At 45.1% G+C, this 20,996-nt stretch overlaps 1 protein-coding gene across 6 annotated transcripts in view; it reads right to left on the bottom strand.

Moving 5' to 3' along the window:
- Positions 1–20,996, bottom strand: part of FBH1 (F-box DNA helicase 1) — a 48,122-nt gene that overhangs the window by 3,050 nt on the left and 24,076 nt on the right. For 5 of the 6 annotated variants that reach the window (XM_084617858.1, XM_084617856.1, XM_084617857.1 and 2 more), the window contains exons 13-20: positions 20,785–20,921; positions 20,434–20,533; positions 18,966–19,087; positions 9,957–10,032; positions 4,473–4,670; positions 3,540–3,665; positions 2,671–2,777; positions 1,172–1,303 (exon numbers count right to left, since the gene is read on the bottom strand). In XM_084617858.1, coding sequence (XP_084473984.1) covers positions 1,172–1,303; positions 2,671–2,777; positions 3,540–3,665; positions 4,473–4,670; positions 9,957–10,032; positions 18,966–19,087; positions 20,434–20,533; positions 20,785–20,921 — 998 coding nt within the window. The remainder of the gene's footprint in view (positions 1–1,171; positions 1,304–2,670; positions 2,778–3,539; positions 3,666–4,472; positions 4,671–9,956; positions 10,033–18,965; positions 19,088–20,433; positions 20,534–20,784; positions 20,922–20,996) is intronic. The other variant, XM_084617859.1, reaches the window with a different exon arrangement.

Raw genomic sequence — 20,996 nt, 5'->3', positions numbered from 1 at the left:
TTACAGAAGGCGAGCTGAGGCACAGAGAAGTCACAAGCCAGTTCCTCAGCTGGTGTTAAGTTGGCGCTGCTCTATGGACGTCAACATAAGGATCTGTCCCGCAGTGACTTCATGCACTAAGTCTTTGGCAGAGCTGGGAACTGAGCCAAGATCTCTGGAGCACCTTAACTCCAAGGCCATGCTACTGAGATAACAAATGTCTCCTCCAGGTTCAAACCCAGCCCTGTTTGGTAGGGGTCAAGATTATTCTGTTTATCAACCATAGTCTATGTGAAAGGAAGTCATGGGTCCAAGTCTAGAAGGTAGGTGTCTACATCACACACAACGAAAAACACCCCAGAATTACAACTGGCACAAACTGAGCCCATTTTAATTTTAGGGTATGTCGACGCTGCAGTTTAAAACCTGCAGCTGGCCCATGCCAGCTGACTCGGGTTCGCAGGGCTCAGGCTAAGGGGCTGTTTAATTGCAGTGTAGACATTCAGGATCGGGCTGCACAGGTAGATCTCATCTGCTACTTCTATGATCATGGCTAACAGCATGGGCGGCGGGTATTGTAGGCACAGGAAGGTGTTGCCTTCCCAAACAGCCTGATGTCCCCCTGCCCATGTTCCATCCCCGTCCCCATCCTGCTTGCTGTTCCCTGGGGCAGGCAGGCTGTGGGCAGCGGTGCATCCTCAAGGCCGCGCCACGCTGCCCATCCTCCTGGCGCTGGGCCGCACCACCTGCCCAGCACTGGGGCTGGGTCCACTCTGGCTATGCCGCCTGCTCAGAGCTAGGGCAGGCAGCTTGGCCGGGGGGCATCTTCAGAGATGGGGGGGCCAGCTGGCCGGGAGTTGCAATGGGTGGTGCCACCCAGAGAGGCTGGGGCCAAGCTGTCCAGCTCTCCGGGGACGGGGAGCAGGGGCTAGGTTGCCTGGCTCTCCGGTGCTCCAGGGCTGGGGGCACTAGCCTGGGGCAGGGGTCAGCGACCACAGTGGGGGCTGGGCTCCAGTGGGCGCAGAAGGGGTGGGGCTGGGGGGCTAGCCTCCCCAAGCCAGGGGTTCACCCACCACCCATGGCTAAAAGGCTGGTAAGTGACATCTCCAGGGCTATCAACCTGGCACATTTCATTGGCTCCAAGGTCACAAAACACAACTGACAAGTAGAAAGGAGAGGAGAGGAGACTCACGTAAGCGAGGGGCACTTTCTTCATGGTTAGAATCGAGTCGGCAGGCACAGCGTTGTGGCACTGTGACACGGAGCAACGAATGGACCCTTCCTTTAAGGCCTCACTAGTCAACTCTGGCCGCAAGAAATACTCCTGACAAGAGAAAGAACAAGGCTTGCTGTGAACTCAGGGCATTGGAACATGTATATTGGAACATACCCTATAATTCTCTCTTTATACTACTGGCTCTAGACTGTTCTCAGTGGTAGCAGATGACAGAACGAGGAGTAATGGTCTCAAGCTGCAGTGGGGAAGGTTTAGATTGGATATTAGGAAAAACTTTTTCACTAAGAGGGTGGTGAAACACTGGAATGCGTTACCTAGGGAGGTGGTAGAATCTCCTTCCTTAGAGGTTTTTAAGGTCAGGCTTGACAAAGCCCTGGCTGGGATGATTTAACTGGGAATTGGTCCTGCTTCGAGCAGGGGGTTGGACTAGATGACCTTCTGGGGTCCCTTCCAACCCTGATATTCTATGATTCTATGTTGTGAGCAGTGGGGATGATCTGCAACGTTAGGGCTTAAAATAATCCAACCACAGAAAAACACTTCAAAGGAAGGAACTGCACCAAGACTATGAGGGCTGGATGTGCAGGAAAGGGAACACGCACACTTGTGGTAATGGAGAGAGGCAGAATCAATGCTGTATTACAGTCAGATACGAGTCTAAAAGCAATCGTCATTGAACACTGAGGCTGCACTTAAAACCACAAGGTCAGGAAATGGGAAGGGTAAGAACCAAATATCTCCTCAGATACTCTGGACCTAAACTGGTGTCACTCAGAGGAGAATTCAGCCCATTGTTCAGGGAACAATATGAATCTCAGTTTCCCTCCTTACGATTTAAGGACCATCCTTTACTCTGCTCCTATCCCATCACCAGACCTCCTACACCCCTCAAGCACGAGAGACTTTAGCACAGATGTTATGGGGAGCAAGCACTCAAAAAGTTACATGCATCGTTTTCTTGTTAACTTGCCAACGACCCATTGTAACTTCCATAGGCGCCGACTCTGTGGGTGCTCCAGCCCTGGAGCACCTGTGGGGGGAAAATGGTGAGTGCTGAGCACCCACCGGCATCCTCCCTATCAGCTCCCCTACCCCACCCCCAGTGCCTCCTGACTGCCGGTGGACCCCAGAGATCAGCACCTCCCCCTCCATCCCAGTGCATCCCACCCACCGCAATCAGCTGTTTCGCAGCGTGCAGGGAAGCTGGGAGGGAGGGGGGAGGAGCAAGGACGAGGTGCACTCGGGGGAGATGGGGGTGGGTGTGGGAAGAGGTGGGGCAGGAGTGGGGCCTTGGGGAAGGGGTGGAGTGGGGGCAGGGCCTGGGGTAGAGCCAGGGGTCAGGCACCCCCCGGCACTTTGAAAAGTCGGCGCCTATGGTAACATCCCACTCCCCATGCTCACAGATCCAAATTACAGTACCCACTGGTCACTTTGTCATGGCATCTTTAACTTACCCCAGCCAAAGTCAAAAGGTATTCTAGGGACTTTGTCATTAACAGATACTTTTTGGCACGTGTCACTGCAACATACAGCAAGTTCCATTCATCTTCAGAAGACATGTCTAGGCAGAGATTAGAGAGAAGAAGTCAGAAAAAAAATAAGTGCTACAAGATAACTGATTGATAAAACTTTGGAATTTGTTCTGGTATTTCAGCTAGTTCTAATTCACTGCTGAATCAGGATGAAAATTTAAGACAAGAGCTGGATATGTCACAGAAACATGGTTGGTGTCTCTGTTACGAAGGAGATAACGGTTAGGGGGGAGGGATAGCTCAGTGGTTTGAGTATTGGCCTGTTAAACACAAGGTTGTGAGGTCAATCCTTGAGGGGGCCATTTAGGGATCTGGGACAAAAACTGGGGATTAGTCCTGCTTTGAGCAGGGGGTTGGACTAGATGACCTCCTGAGGTCCCTTCCAACCCTGATATTCTATGATTCTATGGTACCCTGCCGTGTGTTTGTTACACAACCACGACAGGACTTGTGTGAGACATCAGAGACAGCAAACAGAACCAAAATTCTCTCCCCTTGGAGCATACACATTCGTTGCTGATCAAAGCAGGAACAACGCGTGTTCCTTGAGCGATGAACCTGCCCTTAAGTGCCATGCCCATCTCCCAGGCACAGACTTACACAAAGGAACTGCATTCCAAGTGAGAAGTCAGTAAATGACAGCAAGCTTGAGAGAGGACATTGCTAGGTACAGCCAGAGACAAACTACCTCCAAAGAGTGCTGACTGATAGGGTAGTGCCAATGGCCCATCCTGTGCATCACCTTTCCCTTTAGGGAAAAGAATGGTTCCAGTCTAAAGGATCGCCCTTACCGGTGATAAAGTGAGGCAGCCTCTGGAGATTATGCCTGGCACAAGGGACTTTCACAAAATCATCTGCAACCAGCACAGTATCAAACTCCAGGCCTTTGGCTTTGTGCACGGTGCCTATCACGTAATCTAGAACCACCAGATTGCAGGGGGGGAAGAGAGAGAGGGAGGGAAGATATCAGCCAATATATCTGTATTGCTGTTTTTATATCTTGTTATTTACTGAACACTATGTACAGATTAATTTACAATGTTCTGCATTTATAGTTTCACTTGCTTTTAAGTGTGAACTGGAAGCCAGACAGGGTGGGGGAAGTAATATCTCTTACTGGACCAACTGCTGTTAGTCTAATAAAATATATTACCTCACTTACCTTGTCTTGCTAATATCCTGGGACCAAGACAGCTACAACAACACTGCAAACTGGAAGCAAAGCAAAGCAGAGAGAGAAAGAAACACCCAGACCAGAGCTCCTGTCCTGCACTAATCCACTAGCCCATTAACCAGGACTGGCCCCCCAAGAAAATGCCCAGTTACCTCGCACCCCAGTACAGACATGAACTTAAACAAGAATGGCTTGTTGTTTTTTGATAGTCCACCATTATTCTGCCAGAAATCACTGCAAACTTAAGCCAGTATCCAGGAGATGTATTGAATGTGAATTTTAATAGGCAGGATAAGATAAGGCATTGGGTCAGACGGCTAGATGCCAGGAAATACTGACTGAATCCTCATTCAGCTCCAGCAAAACCTCACTTATCAGTGCTCCAGTGGAAAAATCATTCTGCTACAACCCCAGGAATGTCCCAGAAGGAGTTGTCTCATTCCTTCCTGGGCGCAAGACCATCTTGGACCAAGTGCACTATTTCTGAGGGGCAGGGGGAAGTGAGGTTGGATGGAAAAAGGAGAACGAAAGGAGGTGCGTTTTGCTTTACCTGCAAATGCTATAGTTGATACATGACTGTTCTTTATCCTCGCCACCAGCTCGGGAATACGGACATTGTATTTCTCCACTATTGCGATCTTCACCTCCAGCTCCCTGTCTTCAGTTTTGGCTGCATAGTTCTTTAAACCCTGGAAGCCATCCTTCTCAACCCACTTCTTGATAAAGTGGTCGTCAATTTGAAGTTTCACTAGCGAGAAGTGCATTGGATAATGTCAATACACAAGAAAGGCACCAATGGTCACATTTTTAACTTCAAATGAAATGGAGCTAGAGAGTAGCGGAGGTAACATGGTCTAGTGGGGTGAGCACTGGACTAGGACTCAGGAGTCTTGGGTTCTATTCCCAGCTCCAACCCTGGCCTGCTAGGTGAGTTTGGGCAAGTCACTTCACCTCTCTGTGCCTCAGCTTCTCCATCTGTAAAATGGGGATGATGATACTGACCTCCTTTGTAAAGCACTTGAGTTGTACCGATGCAAAGCTCTATATAAGAGGTAGGTATGATTAGCAATAGCAAGTGTCCCAAAAAGCCTAAGTTTATTATTTTTCTAAATGGTAAATGCCCTTTTGGAGATACTGGGATACTTTTGGTTTAGCAGAACAGTTTATGGGGTGGATTCTTAAAGAAGTCAAGATATTCTTACAACTATGAAGATGACCAGCGATGGAACAGTGGTCATAGAATATCAGGTTTGGAAGGGACCTCAAGAGGTCATCTAGTCCAACCCCCTGCTCAAAGCAGGACCAATCCCCAATTTTTGTCCCATATCCCTAAATGGCCCCCTCAAGGATTGACCTCACAACCCTGGGTTTAGCAGGCCATTGCTCAAACCACTGAGCTATCTCTCCCCCCCCCGATGAGCTGCAATGGATATGCCATGTTCTCTTTCCTGACAGAAGGGATTTCCTGCTCACGAAGTACAAGTTGGTGGCTGTACTGGAGGAAAATATTCTTGGATTAAAGGGACAAGTAGAGACGCTACTGAAAAATCAGAGAAAATGAGGCATTCCTAGACAGCCAGGTTTGGGAAACAACAGGTTCAAGGGAGCATGACGCTTGCCACCCAGGAATCCGAGAGAGAGGAAGTCAGAGAGGAGGCCTGGGGTTCACAACCATGGGACACAGGAGATCATGGCAGCATTCTACACGGCTGGAGAAAGAGGAGAAAAGAAGGACTGGGATGAATTCCACACAGCTAGTAGCTTTAAATCGATACCAGGTCCTCAACGTAGAAACTTTGAAAAATACCTCTCGAGATCCAGCAGCTCCAAGGAAACAGAGAGATGTACAGGATGCGGATGGCAGCTCAGCCTAACATGTAAGAAAATCAAGCTAACCCTCAAAGAGTTCTCCAACTACCCAAGGAAAACAGACAATCCTTACTGTAGATTCAATACTAAGAAGAATCGAAAGAAAATTCTGCCAGGGACAGGATGACAACAGGATAGTGGGCTGCCTTCTCAAAGCTGAGACACAAGACCCCACTCTAAAACTGGATAAGGTGCTGAAGTCAACAGGCAAGGATCTATTGGAGATAGTCCATATAGGCACTAATGACACTGTGTCGTGGAATATCGTGCAGATAGCAGATGACGTCAGGGAACTTGAAAGCATGCAGAAGAAGAATGTCCACGCAATCTTCTGTGAAATCCTCTCTGTCCCACATGCGAAGGAAGACCAAAGGCAGAAGATTCTGGAAGTGAACCCCTGGCTAGGTAAGCCATGGAGGGTGGAGGGTTTGGGTTTCATGGAACACTAGTACACCTTCTATGGAGAACGGGGGTTGTATAGTATGGATGTATAGTACGGAAGGCCTCCATCTCAGTAGAAGGGGGACCAATTTTCTCTAACCAGCCTGTCCCCAGGTAGTCAGGAGAGGATTAAACTAATAGCAAAAGGGTCAGAAGATCTGAGTGCTCAGCACAAAAATCGAGATGTTGAGAACAAAATTAATCAATGAACCAAAGGGCATGAAACGAAGAAATTCCTGAATTCCCTGCCCACCAATGCTGGGAGGCTGGGTAACAAACAAGAGGAGTTGGAATTGCTCATTTAGAAGCATAAATTTTTATCTAGTTGGTATTCCTGAAACTTGGTGGGATGATTCGCAGGACTGGAATGTTAAAACAATGATTATAACCTACTTAGGAAGGACTGAGTGGGCAAAAGGGAAGAGGAGTGGTCCTCTATGTCAAAAATGGCATTAACTGTTCCCAATTCACTGATTACCTAGAAGAAATTATCTTGAATGCTTACGGATCAATGTCCTAACAGATAAAGCACAAGATGTGGTATTAGTTGGTGTCAGCTACAGACCACCAGATCACTCCAGGAAATAGGATGACCACCTCCTAGCGCACCTGTCTATAAAGAATAGGAAAAAAAGCTGAGTGATCATGGGAGATTTAAATTTGAGTGACATATACTGGAGGTCTCATGCTGCCAGTGCTAAAACATTCTTGGAATTTCTAAACATTATAGATTACAATTTCCTAACTCAAAAAGCACTGCCAACACGAGGGAAATCTTTATTTAGACCTTGTCCTAACACATAAATCACAGAACTAAAAGTTAATGGTAGCATAGGTACAACTGATACGAGTTGATCATATTTATAATGTGCAAACTATTTTGAACCAGAGTAGCAGCCGTGTTAGTCTGTATTCGCAAAAAGAAAAGGAGTACTTGTGGCACCTTAGAGACTAACAAATTTATTTGAGCATAAGCTTTCGTGAGCTACAGCTCACTTGCATCCGATGAAGTGAGCTGTAGCTCACGAAAGCTTATGCTCAAATAAATTTGTTAGTCTCTAAGGTGCCACAAGTACTCCTTTTCTTATTTTGAACCAGATCAGCTGGAAGGAAGAATTCAATCAGAAAAATATGAATGATAATTGGGACTCGTTTAAGAACACCTTATTAGATGCCAAATAAGACACAAGGCTGTGCCATTTAAAAAAAACAACAACCTGGTTTAGAGGGGAAAGCAGTTTATAAAAATAAATAAATAACATAACTTAAAGGAAGAAAGAGAAAGTTGATATTAATGAACATAAATCAGAAGTTAGGAATTGCAGAAAATTGATAAGGGAAGCAAAGGAACATAAGTAATAGTCGATGGCCAGCAGAGTTAAAAAAAACCCGTCTTCTTACTGTCCTTAACTATATTATGAAAAAATAGAACAACAGTCCTGGTCTATTACTAAATGGAAATGATAGAATTATCAATAAGAATGCAGGAAAGGCAGAAGGGTTCAATAAATATTTCTGTTCTGTATTTGGGGATAAAACTGATTAGATAGTTTTATCATATGGTGATAACACTCTTTCCATTCCATTAGTATCTCAGTAGGATGTTAAACAGCAACTATTAAAGTCAGATATTTTAATATCAGCAGGACCAGGCAACATGCATCTGTGAGTTTCAAAAGAGCTGGCTGAGGAGCTCATTAGACTGCTAATCTTCATTTTCAATAAATCTTGGAGCACTGGGGAAGTTCTAGAAGGCTGGTAGAAAGCGAATATTGTGCCAATTTTTAAAAAATGTAAACAGGATGACCCTGGTAATTATAGGCCTGTCAGCCTGACATCTATCCCAAACCAGATATGGAGCAGCTGATTTGGGACTCCATTAATAAAGAATTAAAGGAGGGCAATGTAATTAACGCAACTCAACATGGGTTTATAGAAAACAGATCCTGTCAAAGTAACTTGATATCTTATTTTTATGAGACTACAAGTTTGGTTGATAAAGGTAACAGTGTTGATGTAACACTTTGACTTGACTTTTTGATTAAAAAATTAGAAGGATATAAAATTAACATGACACACATTAAATGGATTAAAAACCGGCTAGCTGATAGGTCTCAAAATGTAATGTTAAATGGGGAATCATCAGTGTTTCCAGAGTGGGTTCCCAGAGGGATCAGTTTTTGGCCCTACGCTTTTAACAATATGCATTTTAATATGGCTAAACGTATTCATCTAGGAACAAAAAATGTCAGCCATAATTACAGGATTGGGAATTCTATCTGGGGAAGCAATGACTCCAAAAAAAGATTTGGGGGTTGTGGTGGATAATCATTGAACATGAGATCCCAGTGTGATGCTGTGTCCAAAAGAGCTAATGCAATCCTGAGATGCATAAACAGGGGAATCTCAACTAGGAGTAGAGAGGTTATTTTATCTCTGAATTTGGCACTGATACAACCGCTGCTGGAATACAGTGTCCAGTTCCAGTGTCCACAATTCTAGAAGGATGCTGATAAATTGGAGAGGGCTCAAAGAAGAGCCATGAGAATGATTAAAGGAATAGAAAATGTGTGTTATATAGAGACAGATTGAGCTCCTTGAGTCTATTTAGCTTAACAAAAAGAAGGGTAAGGGGTGACTTGATTACAGTGTAAGCATCTACATGGGGAACAAATATTTAATAATGGGCTCTTCAATCTAGCAGAGAAAGGTATAACAAGATCCAATGGCTGGAAGTTGATGCTACACAAATTGAGACTGGAAATAAGGCATGAATTTTTAACAATGAGGGTAAATAACCAGTGGAGCAATCTACCAAGGGATATGGTGGATTCTCCAACACTGCCAATTTTTAAAATCAATATTGGATGTTCTTCTACACAAGATCTGCTGTAGGAACTCTTCTGGGGAAGTTCTATGGCTTGCGTTACACAGGAGGTCAGAGTAGCTGATCACGATGGTCCCTTCTGCCCTTGGACTCAATGACTGAATTTATGAATGAATTTAGAGTGGGACAAATCACATTTTTAACTGACAGACAGCCAAGATCCATGCAGTTTAACCCAATCACATAGAGGTTATGTTCTTACTCGAAGGCACTTCTCCTAATGGCTCATATTCTAAAGTCACTCCCATGTTGAAAGCTGCAACTAAGTTTTCATTACAACCCCGGATTTGCTCCCGGGCTCCACCTAACATCAACAAACAGAGCTTCAACACTGTAGCTTAGGTCCAAGGTACAGGTAGTTTGTTGTGCTTTTTTTTTTTTTTTTTAAGTGAATTGGACAATGTTCCTCTAAATGACACCCTAACACTAAATAAAAGGTGTTCACCAGCGTGCAAAATGTCTAATACCTACCTCCATTTTATGTCAAAGAAATGGAAAGGACAGAGATAAAACATAGTTTACTGGACTTTTCTAGATGAGACCAAGAATCTCAGAGGACAGGATCTGGAAGCGTAAGCTGTTCTTATGACGTCAGAGTCCATACTTCCAATGCACCAGTAGAAACACAGAAATAACCATCACCGATAGCCGTTCCCGTCACACAATCAGCAAGGCACAAATCACCCAGAAGATGAACAAACAACATGATCCCCACTCACACTGAAGTGAAAGAGGTTTACATGTACCAACTGGGGCAGTTGGAGATATGGTAGAAGCTAGAAAAGTTAACATCATGGTACATAACTTCTGGGGAAGAAGACAGGAGAACATACTCACATCTCACACGAGCCTCTTCAGGTTGAAGGAGTTTCCAAATATCATGAATTTTGTCTAGTCCAAAATTTTTAGGCCCCTAAACAGATAAAGATTTTCTTAAAATTGACCTAATTGAAGGTTATACTTAAAGTTTACAAATGAGCTAGTTTCCTGCCAAAATGTATCAGATTCACTAGCATGCAAATAGGAAAAACAACTCAAAAGACTCAAAGGTGAAGCTATATTCCTAAAATGCACACTATAGTATGCATGATCAATATGAAGCTAGAAATAAATAATCTAGCCTAAAACTAGTGGATGATCCCAGATGACACATAGCAACCAACCAAAAACACACAGAATGAGCAATGGAAAACAAAATCCCAGCTGGTCATCATGTTTTGTGGCCAGGAATGTATTTTGTGGATTAGTCTGCATTAGAACTGGCTGGGAATTTTTTAATCGAAATGATTTTTCAAGAAAATGCAATTTCAATTAAAAAAAACAAAATAAAAAACTTTCCTTGGGAAAATGTCAATTTTGCAGTAAAATTTTCATTTTCCAACAATTTTCAGTTCAAATAGAAATATTTCTGTTTGTTGAACTGAACCAAAATGTTTCATTTCAAGTCAGTTTGACATTAAATTGCATTTCCCCTATTTTACTCCATGGAAGTTGTAGTTCTGGGTGCTTCATGACTCTATTCTCCCATATAGCCTTGGCTCCATGGCTGGACTTCATCTCCCATGATGCACCACATGCTGTCCCCTCTGAGCTGTGGGATGCATCATGACATCATGAGGGAAGGGAGCAGAAGGAGACTCAGCCGATTGGAAGGCATGGGATGCACTGTCATAGGGTTGGGGGTTCCACGACCACCGCTCCCAAGAGAAGGAGGCGGGTGGTGGTGGTCGGGGACTCTCTCCTCAGGGGGACTGAGTCATCTATCTGCCGCCCTGACTGGGAAAATCGAGATGTCTGCTCCTTGCCAGGAGCTAAGATTCGCGATGTGACAGAGACTGCCGAGACTCATCAAGCCCTCGGATCGCTACTCCTTCCCGCTTCTTCACGTGGGCACCAATGATACTGCCAAGAATGACCTTGAGCGGATCACTGCGGAGTACGTGGCTCTGGAAAGAAGGATAAAGGAGTTTGAGGTGCAAGTGGTGTTCTCGTCTATCCTCCCCGTGGAAGGAAAAGGCCTGGGTAGAGACCGTCGAATCGTGGAAGTCAACGAATGGCTACGCAGGTGGTGTCGGAGAGAAGGCTTTGGATTCTTTGACCATGGGATGGTGTTCCAAGAAGGAGTGCTAGGCAGAGTCGGGCTCCACCTAACGAAGAGAGGGAAGAGCATCTTCGCAAGCAGGCTGGCTAACCTAGTGAGGAGGGCTTTAAACTAGGTTCACCGGGGGAAGAAGACCAAAGCCCTGAGGTAAGTGGGGAAGTGGGATACCAGGAGGAGGCACGAGCAGGAGCGCGTGAGGGGGGAGGGCTCCTGCCTCATACTGAGAAAGAGTGGTGATCAGCAGGTTACCTCAAGTGCCTATATACAAATGCACGAAGCCTGGGAAACAAGCAGGGAGAACTGGAAGTCCTGGCACAGTCAAGGAATTATGATGTGATTGGAATAACAGAGACTTGGTGGGATAACTCACATGACTGGAGTACTGTCATGGATGGATATAAGCTGTTCAGGAAGGACAGGCAGGGCAGAAAAGGTGGGGGAGTTGCACTGTATGTAAGAGAGCAGTATGACTGCTCAGAGCTTAAGTATGAAACTGCAGAAAAACCTGAGAGTCTCTGGATTAAGTTTAGAAGTGTGAGCAACAAGGGTGATGTCGTGGTGGGAGTCTACTATAGACCACACGACCAGGGGGATGAGGTGGACGAGGCTTTCTTCTGGCAACTCTAAGAAGTTACAAGATCGCAGGCCCTGGTTCTCATGGGAGACTTCAATCATCTTGATATCTGCTGGGAGAGCAATACAGCGGTGCACAGGCAATCCAGGAAGTTTTTGGAAAATGTAGGGGACAATTTCGTGGTGCAAGTGCTGGAGGAACCAACTAGGGGCAGAGCTCTTTTTGACCTGCTGCTCACAAACCGGGAAGAATTAGTAGGGGAAGCAAAAGTGGATGGGAACCTGGGAGGCAGTGACCATGAGATGGTCGAGTTCAGGATCCTGACACAAGGAAGAAAGGAAAGCAGCAAAATACAGACCCTGGACTTCAGAAAAGCAGACTTTGACTCCCTCAGGGAACTGATGGGCAAGATCCCCCGGGAGAATTACATGAGGGGGAAAGGAGTCCAGGAGAGCTGGCTGTATTTTAAAGAATCCTTATTGAGGTTACAGGGACAAACCATCCCGATGTGTAAAAAGAATAGTAAATATGGCAGGCAACCAGCTTGGCTTAACAGTGAAATCCTTAAAGAGAAGGAGTACTTGTGGCACCTTAGAGACTAACCAATTTATTTGGGCATAAGCTTTCGTGAGCTACAGCTCACTTCATCGGATGCATAATGTGGAAACTGCAGAAGACATTATATACACAGAGACCATGAAACAATACCTCCTCCCACCCCACTCTCCTGCTGGTAATAGCTTATCTAAAGTGACCACTCTCCTTACAATGTGTATGATAATCAAGGTGGGCCATATCCAACACAAATCCAGGGTTTAACAAGAACATCTGGGAGGGGGGGTAGGAAAAAACAAGGGGAAATAGGCTTGAATAGAGACTGGGAGTGGCTTAGTCATTATGCAAGGTAGCCTAAGTTAATTGTATCCAATTTGCAAATGAATTCCAATTTAGCAGTTTCTCGCTGGAGTCTGGATTTGAAGTTTTTTGTTGTAAAATAGCAACTTTCAAGTCTGTAATCGCGTGACCAGAGAGATTGAAGTGTTCTCCGACTGGTTTATGAATGTTACAATTCTTGACATCTGATTTGTGTCCATTTACTCTTTTACGTAGAGACTGTCCAGTTTGACCAATGTACATGGCAGAGGGGCATTGCTGGCACATGATGGCATATATCACATTGGTGGATGTGCAGGTGAACGAGCCTCTGATAGTGTGGCTGATGTTATCAGGCCCTGTGATGGTGTCCCCTGAATAGATATGTGGGCACAGTTGGCAACGGGCTTTGTTGGAAGAATAGGTTCCTGGGTTAGTGGTTCTGTTGTGTGGTATGTGGTTGCTAGTGAGTATTTGCTTCAGGTTGGGGGGCTGTCTGTAGGCAAGGACTGGCCTGTCTCCCAAGATTTGTGAGTGTGTTGGGTCATCCTTTAGGATAGGTTGTAGATCCTTAATACTGCGTTGGAGGGGTTTTAGTTGGGGGCTGAAGGTGACGGCTAGTGGCGTTCTGTTATTTTCTTTGTTAGGCCTGTCCTGTAGTAGGTGACTTCTGGGAACTCTTCTGGCTCTATCAATCTATCTGTTTCTTCACTTCCGCAGGTGGGTATTGTAGTTGTAAGAATGCTTGATAGAGATCTTGTAGGTGTCTGTCTCTGTCTGAGGGGTTGGAGCAAATGCGATTGTATCGCAGAGCTTGGCTGTAGATGATGGATCGTGTGGTGGGTCAGGGTGAAAGCTGGGAGGCATGTAGGTAGGAATAGCGGTCAGTAGTTTTCCGGTATAGGGTGGTGTTTATGTGACCATCGTTTATTAGTAGTGTCCAGGAAGTAGATCTCTTGTGTGGACTGGACCAGGCTGAGGTTGATGGTGGGATGGAAATTGTTGAAATCATGGTGGAATTCCTCAAGGGCTTCTTTTCCATGGGTCCAGATGATGAAGATGTCATCAATATAGCGCAAGTAGAGTACGGGTGTTAGGGGACGAGAGCTGAGGAAGCGTTGTTCTAAATCAGCCATAAAAATGTTGGCATACTGTGGGGCCATGCGGGTACCCATAGCAGTGCCGCTGATCTGAAGGTATACATTGTCCCCAAATGTGAAGTAGTTATGGGTAAGGACAAAGTCACAAAGTTCAGCTACCAGGTTAGCCGTGACATTATCGGGGATAGTGTTCTTGACGGCTTGTAGTCCATCTTTGTGTGGAATGTTGGTGTAGAGGGCTTCTACATCCATAGTGGCCAGGATGGTGTTATCAGGAAGATCACTGATGGATTGTAGTTTCCTCAGGAAGTCAGTGGTGTCTCGAAGGTAGCTGGGAGTGCTGGTAGCGTAGGGCCTGAGGAGGGAGTCTACATAGCCAGACAATCCTGCTGTCAGGGTGCCAATGCCTGAGATGATGGGGCGCCCAGGATTTCCAGGTTTATGGATCTTGGGTAGTAGATAGAATATCCCAGGTCGGGGTTCCAGGGGTGTGTCTGTGCGGATTTGATCTTGTGCTTTTTCAGGGAGTTTCTTGAGCAAATGCTGTAGTTTCTTTTGGTAACTCTCAGTGGGATCAGAGGGTAATGGCTTGTAGAAAGTGGTGTTGGAGAGCTGCTGAGCAGCCTCTTGTTCATATTCTGACCTGTTCATGATGACAACAGCACCTCCTTTGTCAGCCTTTTTGATTATGATGTCAGAGTTGTTTCTGAGGCTGTGGATGGCATTGTGTTCCGCACGGCTGAGGTTATGGGGCAAGTGATGCTGCTTTTCCACAATTTCAGCCCGTGCACGTCGGCGGAAGCACTCTATGTAGAAGTCCAGTCTGCTGTTTCGACCTTCAGGAGGAGTCCACCTAGAATCCTTCTTTTTGTAGTGTTGGTAGGGAGGTCTCTGTGGATTAGTATGTTGTTCAGAGGTATGTTGGAAATGTTCCTTGAGTCGGAGACGTCGAAAATAGGATTCCAGGTCACCACAGAACTGTATCATGTTTGTGGGGGTGGAGGGGCAGAAGGAGAGGCCCCGAGATAGGACAGCTGCTTCTGCTGGGCTGAGAGTATAGTTGGATAGGTTAACAATATTGCTGGGAGGGTTGAGGGAACCATTGCTGTAGCCCCTTGTGGCATGTAGTAGTTTAGAAAGTTTAGTGTCCTTTTTGTTTTGTAGAGAAGCAAAGTGTGTGTTGTAAATGGCTTGTCTAGTTTTAGTAAAGTCCAGCCACGAGGAAGTTTGTGTGGAAGGAAGGTTTTTTATGAGAGTATCCATTTTTGAGAGCTCATTCTTAATCTTTCCCTGTTTGCTGTAGAGGATGTTGATCAGGTGATTCCGCAGTTTCTTTGAGAGCGTGTGGCACAAGCGGTCAGCATAGTCTGTGTGGTATGTAGATTGTAATGGATTTTTTACCTTCAGTCCTTTTGGTACGATGTCCATCTGTTTGCATTTGGAAAGGAAGATGATGTCTGTCTGTATCTGTACAAGTTTTTTCATGCTAAATACAAAAAAGAAGCTTACAAGAAGCGGAAGACTGGACAAATGACCAGGGATGAGTATAAAAATATTGCTTGGGCTTGCAGGAGTGAAATCAGGAAGGCCAAATCACACCTGGAGTTGCAGCTAGCAAGAGATGTTAAGAGTAACAAGAAGGGTTTCTTCAGGTATGTTAGCAACAAGAAGAAAGTCAAGGAAAGTGTGGGCCCCTTACTGAATGGGGGAGGCAACCTAGTGATAGAGGAAGTGGAAAAAGCTAATGTACTAAATGCTTTTTCTGCCTCTGTCTTCACAAACAAGGTCAGCTCCCAGACTACTGCACTGGGCAGCACAGCATGGGGAGGAGGTGACCAGCCCTCTGTGGAGAAAGAAGTGGTTCGGGGCTATTTAGAAAAGCTGGATGAGCACAAGTCCATGGGGCCGGATGCGCTGCATCCGAGAGTGCTTAAGAAGTTGGCGGATGTGATTGCAGAGCCATTGGCCATTATCTTTGAAAACTCATGGCAATCGGGAGAGGTCCCAGATGACTGGAAAAAGGCTAACGTAGTGCCCATCTTTAAAAAAAGGGAAGAAGTAGGATCCTGGGAACTACAGGCCAGTCAGCCTCACCTCAGTCCTTGGAAAAATCATGGAGCAGGTCCTCAAGGAATCAATTCTGAAGCACTTAGAGGAGAGGAAAGTGATCAGGAACAGTCAGCATGGATTCACCAAGGGCAAGTCATGCCTGACTAATCTAACTGCCTTCTATGACGAGATAACTGGCTCTGTGGATGAAGGGAAAGCAGTGGACGTGTTGTTCCTTGACTTTAGCAAAGCTTTTGACACGGTCTCCCACAGTATTCTTGCCAGCAAGTTAAAGAAGTATGGGCTGGATGAATGGACTATAAGGTGGATAGAAAGCTGGCTAGATTGTCGGGCTCAACGGGTAGTGATCAATGGCTCCATGTCTAGTTGGCAGCCGGTATCAAGTGGAGTGCCCCAGGGGTCGGTCCTGGGGCCGGTTTTGTTCAATATCTTCATAAATGATCTGGAGGATGGGGTGGATTGCACCCTCAGCAAGTTTGCAGATGACACTAAACTGGGAGGAGTGGTAGATAAGCTGGAGGGAAGAGATAGGATACAGAGGGACCTAGACAAATTGGAGGATTGGGCCAAAAGAAATCTGATGAGGTTCAACAAGGACAAGTGCAGAGTCCTGCACTTAGGACGGAAGAATCCAATGCACCGCTACAGACTAGGGACCGAATGGCTAGGCAGCAGTTCTGCAGAAAAGGACCGAGGGGGTTACAGTGGATGAGAAGTTGGATATGAGTCAACAGTGTGCCCTTGTTGCCAAGAAGGCCAATGGCATTTTGGGATGTATATGTAGGGGCATTGCCAGCAGATCGAGGGACGTGATCGTTCCTCTCTATTCGACATTGGTGAGGCCTCATCTGGAGTACTGTGTCCAGTTTTGGGCCCCACACTACAAGAAGGATGTGGAAAAATTGGAAAGAGTCCAGCGGAGGGCAACAAAAATGATTAGGGGACTGGAACACATGACTTATGAGGAGAGGCTGAGGGAACTGGGATTGTTTAGTCTGCTGAAGAGAAGAATGAGGGGGGATTTGATAGCTGCTTTCAACTACCTGAAAGGGGGTTCCAAAGAGGATGGATCTAGACTGTTCTCAGTGGTAGCAGATGACAGAACAAGGAGTAATGGTCTCCAGTTGCAGTGGGGGAGATTTAGGTTGGATATTAGGAAAAAACTTTTTCACTATGAGGGTGGTGAAACACTGGAATGCGTTACCTAGGGAGGTGGTGGAATCTCCTTCCTTAGAAGTTTTTAAGGTCAGGCTTGACAAAGCCCTGGCTGGGATGATTTAGTCGGGGATCGGTCCTGCTTTGAGCAGGGGGTTGGACTAGATGACCTCCCGAGGTCCGTTCCAACCCTGATATTCTATGATTCTATGACAGTCACAGGACCATGGGGCATCATGGGAGATGTAGTCTAGCCAGGGAGCCCAGCTAATAGGGAAGAACGAGGCCATGAGACACTGGAACTACAATTCCCATGAGACAGCGGGGCACTAAAGGGAACTGCAGTTTGATGTTGCAATTTGGTTCAACAAACCAAAATGAAACATTAGTTTTGATAATGATGAAACGTTTCATTTAAAATTCAAAAGTGTCAAAACAAAACATTTCCTCATTTCCAAATCAAGATTATTTTATTTTAGTTGTTTTAGTTTTTCATTTCAGGAAATTTTGGGGCTTTTCAGTCACTTTTCAGCAACTCAGGATGCAAAAATAGTGACACATCAGAATTTCCCACAGCCTGGAGATTCCAATTTTTCTTCAGCTTTAGTTTACAGCTTCATGACTAAAGGGAGGGCAAAATGGTCTAGTGCTTACAGCACAGGATTGAAATTCAAAAGATCAGAGTCCTATTCCTGGTTCTTCCACAGACTTGTTGAGTAACCTGGGCAGGTGACTTAACCTCTTTGTGCCTCCAGTTCCCCACTGGTACAACACGAATAACTCCCCCATTTTGCACAGGGATTGGAGGGCCTTAATTCATAACTCTTTGTAAAACACTTTGAGCACTTCAGAAGGATTGTGCTATTCAAGTGTGAAGTATTATTCTTAAAGTGCATCTGCAAAATTTGAGCATGCAGAAACATGAATAAATGTTTATGCTTGTACTAGAAGTGCACACTCATTTTTTGCAGATGCAATTTGGTATGAATTTGGAAACCATGACTCCCAAAACTTTCTAGTCCTCTTTATCTGCAGACCTGAAAAAAATTCTAGAGAGAGATAAAATGCCAAAAATCAAACACCTTGTCGATACTACTAGCACCTGTTCAGTTGGGTTATGATGATGAACATTTTTTCCAGGTTTTACAAAATGCTCAACAGATGAAAGCCACTAGGCTCCTGTGTCGACAATTTGACTATTAAGAAAGTTAACTGAAACCACAAGAACTAAGTCAAAGCATTTGGTGCTGGCTTAACTCTGCTTTCACGGAAGTCAATCGGAGCTTTACCACGGACATCAATAGCAGCGGAGTTAGGCCAATGCTGAGTGCACTGATATGCACCAATAACTTTTAAAGACCAACGTACACCTAGAGAAGCTTGGGAATTAAGAATTACATTTGATACTACCTCCTTCACAGAAGTATAACTGAAAATTAGGTGTCACTACAGAAGGGAATATTCACTGATTCACCTTAATCCACTATAATACCCTTTTCCCATTAGCGAGTGAGCAGCTGCTCTCACCATGAATTACTTTGCTTCGTGACTTAACAAGATCATATGCTATGTTCAAAAAAGAATTAGATATGTTCATGGAGGATAGGTGCATGAATGGCTCTTACCCAGGATCAGCAGGGACGGTGTCCCTAGCCTCTGTTTGCCAGAAGCTGAGAATGGGCGACAGGGGATGGATCACTTGATGATTCCCTGTTCTGTTCATTCCCTCTGGGGCACCTGGTATTGGCCACTGTCGGAAGACAGGATACTGGGCTAGATGGACCTTTGGTCTGACCCAATATGGCCGTTCTTACGGACTCTTGAGGATCTAGGACACTTACTTCAAGACAAGCGTTTATACTTGTGACTGAAACTGCTTAGAGAGAGGAGGACCCCCAATTAGAGTCATTTCAATGCCCCCTCCCCCAGAAGCTTTCACAGCTTCCACGTACAATATAAGAAATCTGCCCTACCCCAAGCAAGTGTATTTTTGTTGGTCTCTCTCCTCCAGTAATTGTCACTGCGTTCTCAAACACATTCAAATTGCCCCGTGATAAGAAAGCAGTGTTCCCAGTCATGCTGCCTCTGACATCACCTGGGAGATGGAGAAAAGGCCCAGTAAGCCAGTGCATGAAGAAAAGCAAGTATGACTGTGACGGTGGCCCCCATAAGGCTTTATGGAAACATGCTTATGAATATATATGACATCACTGGAATATGTTCTATGCTACATATGCCATGTAACATACCCATCTAAAGGTTATGACCTACTGAATCTATTAATACTATTTGTATGCATGTATCATTTTTGTATTTGAAGTTATGAATATTGGCCGTGTACTGGCTTGATTTCTAAATAACCTTAGTAGAGCATTTGGTCAGTTTCTGGAGAAAGGAATTTGCGAAGTTAAGTACCCAATCAACAAGCACTTAAGGAACAATGCATCTTGGAATGCTCCAATCCACATAAGAAGTATTCCTGGAGACATTCAAGATACCATGTGGGCAATGGCTTCTGCCTGTAAAAACTGTGAATCACGCATGGACATGTGACTTGCCCAGGTGACTCTAGAACTCCATCTTGGAGCTGGACTTTGCATAGGAGAGAGGAGGGGGTTGGGAGACCCCTCCATTTTGTCTTCAGCTGGCTAAGGAGATAGGCTCTCCATCCCCAAGGATCCCTGAAAGAAACTGGAATAAAAGACAGTAACTACAGGGGGTGTGAGTGATTGCTGGACCCGGACTAGAAGGAGATTAGTCTGTAAAAGGAAGCTTACTGGAACTGGTGAGGTTTTGTCTGTATTCAGTTTTATTAGACATAGACTTGCGGGTTTTATTTTATTTTGCTTGGTAATTCACTTTGTTCTGTCTGTTATTACTTGGAACCATTTAAATCCTACTTTCTGTATTTAATAAAATCACTTTTTACTTATTAACCCAGAGTATTTATTAATACTTGGGGGGGGGGCAAACAGCTGTGTATCTCTCTCTATCAGTATTATAGGGGGCGAACAATTTATGAGTTTACCCTGTATAACCTTTATATAGGGTAAAACGGATTTATTTAGGGTTTAGACCCCATTGGGAGTTGGGCATCTGAGTGTTAAAGACAGGCACACTTCTGTAAACTGTTTTCAGTGAAGCCTACAGCTGTTAGGGGACGTGGTTCAGACCTGGGTCTGGGTTTGCAGCAGGCTAGCGGGTCTGGCTCAAACCAGGCAGGGCACTGAAATCCTAAGCTGACAGGGCAGGAAAGCAGGAGCAGAAGTAGTCTTGGCACATTGTGTGGCAGCTTCCAGGGGGTTTCTGTGATCCAAAGTCACAATGACTTTTTTTAAAAAGCATGTATTGTTATTATTTGTATTGCAGTAGTGCCTAGGAGCTCCAGTCCTGGATCGGGACCTGTGCTAGGCGCTGTACAAACACAATTTAATTTCTTACCCTCTTGATTTCCACCCACTAACATCTTATTCCGGATTTTCTTGCAGACATCCAAGATAGTAGATCCAACGTAAGCTATTTCAGGGCCAAATCTGAAACTCTACAAGACGGAGCAAAGGAAGCAGAGATCAGGCAAAAAGGTAAATCCCACACCAATAGTACACGGGAAATTACAGCACCTTATGAAACAAAGATGACCCACTTTGATTAGCAGACATGTTTTCTCGCTGCTAGCTCTTGGAAGAGGCAAGGTCATTCCTCTTTAAATTTTAAACTGAAGTAAGCGTACTACTGAAGAGAACGATGGGTCTTCAGCACTGGAATACACATGCACACACTGCCCAGTCTTACCTGTGTGAGATAGAAGATGTGGGTGTGTGGCACCGCAAAGAGTGCATTGACAGCACCTCGGAAGGTATAGATCTGTTGGTGTGGGTCTCCTACAAAGATTATTCCACAGGTCTGGGACAGCACAATGTCCATGATGGCTGCAGCAAAAAGTGAAGCATGAACGAAACTCAAAAGGGACCTGCTCGCCAAACCAAAACAAACTTCATGTGATT

Source organism: Lepidochelys olivacea (genome assembly GCF_965140295.1).
Source record: "Lepidochelys olivacea isolate rLepOli2 genome assembly, chromosome: 1".
NCBI lineage: Eukaryota > Metazoa > Chordata > Testudines > Cheloniidae > Lepidochelys > Lepidochelys olivacea.
This window is presented reverse-complemented; position numbering and strand designations above follow the sequence as displayed.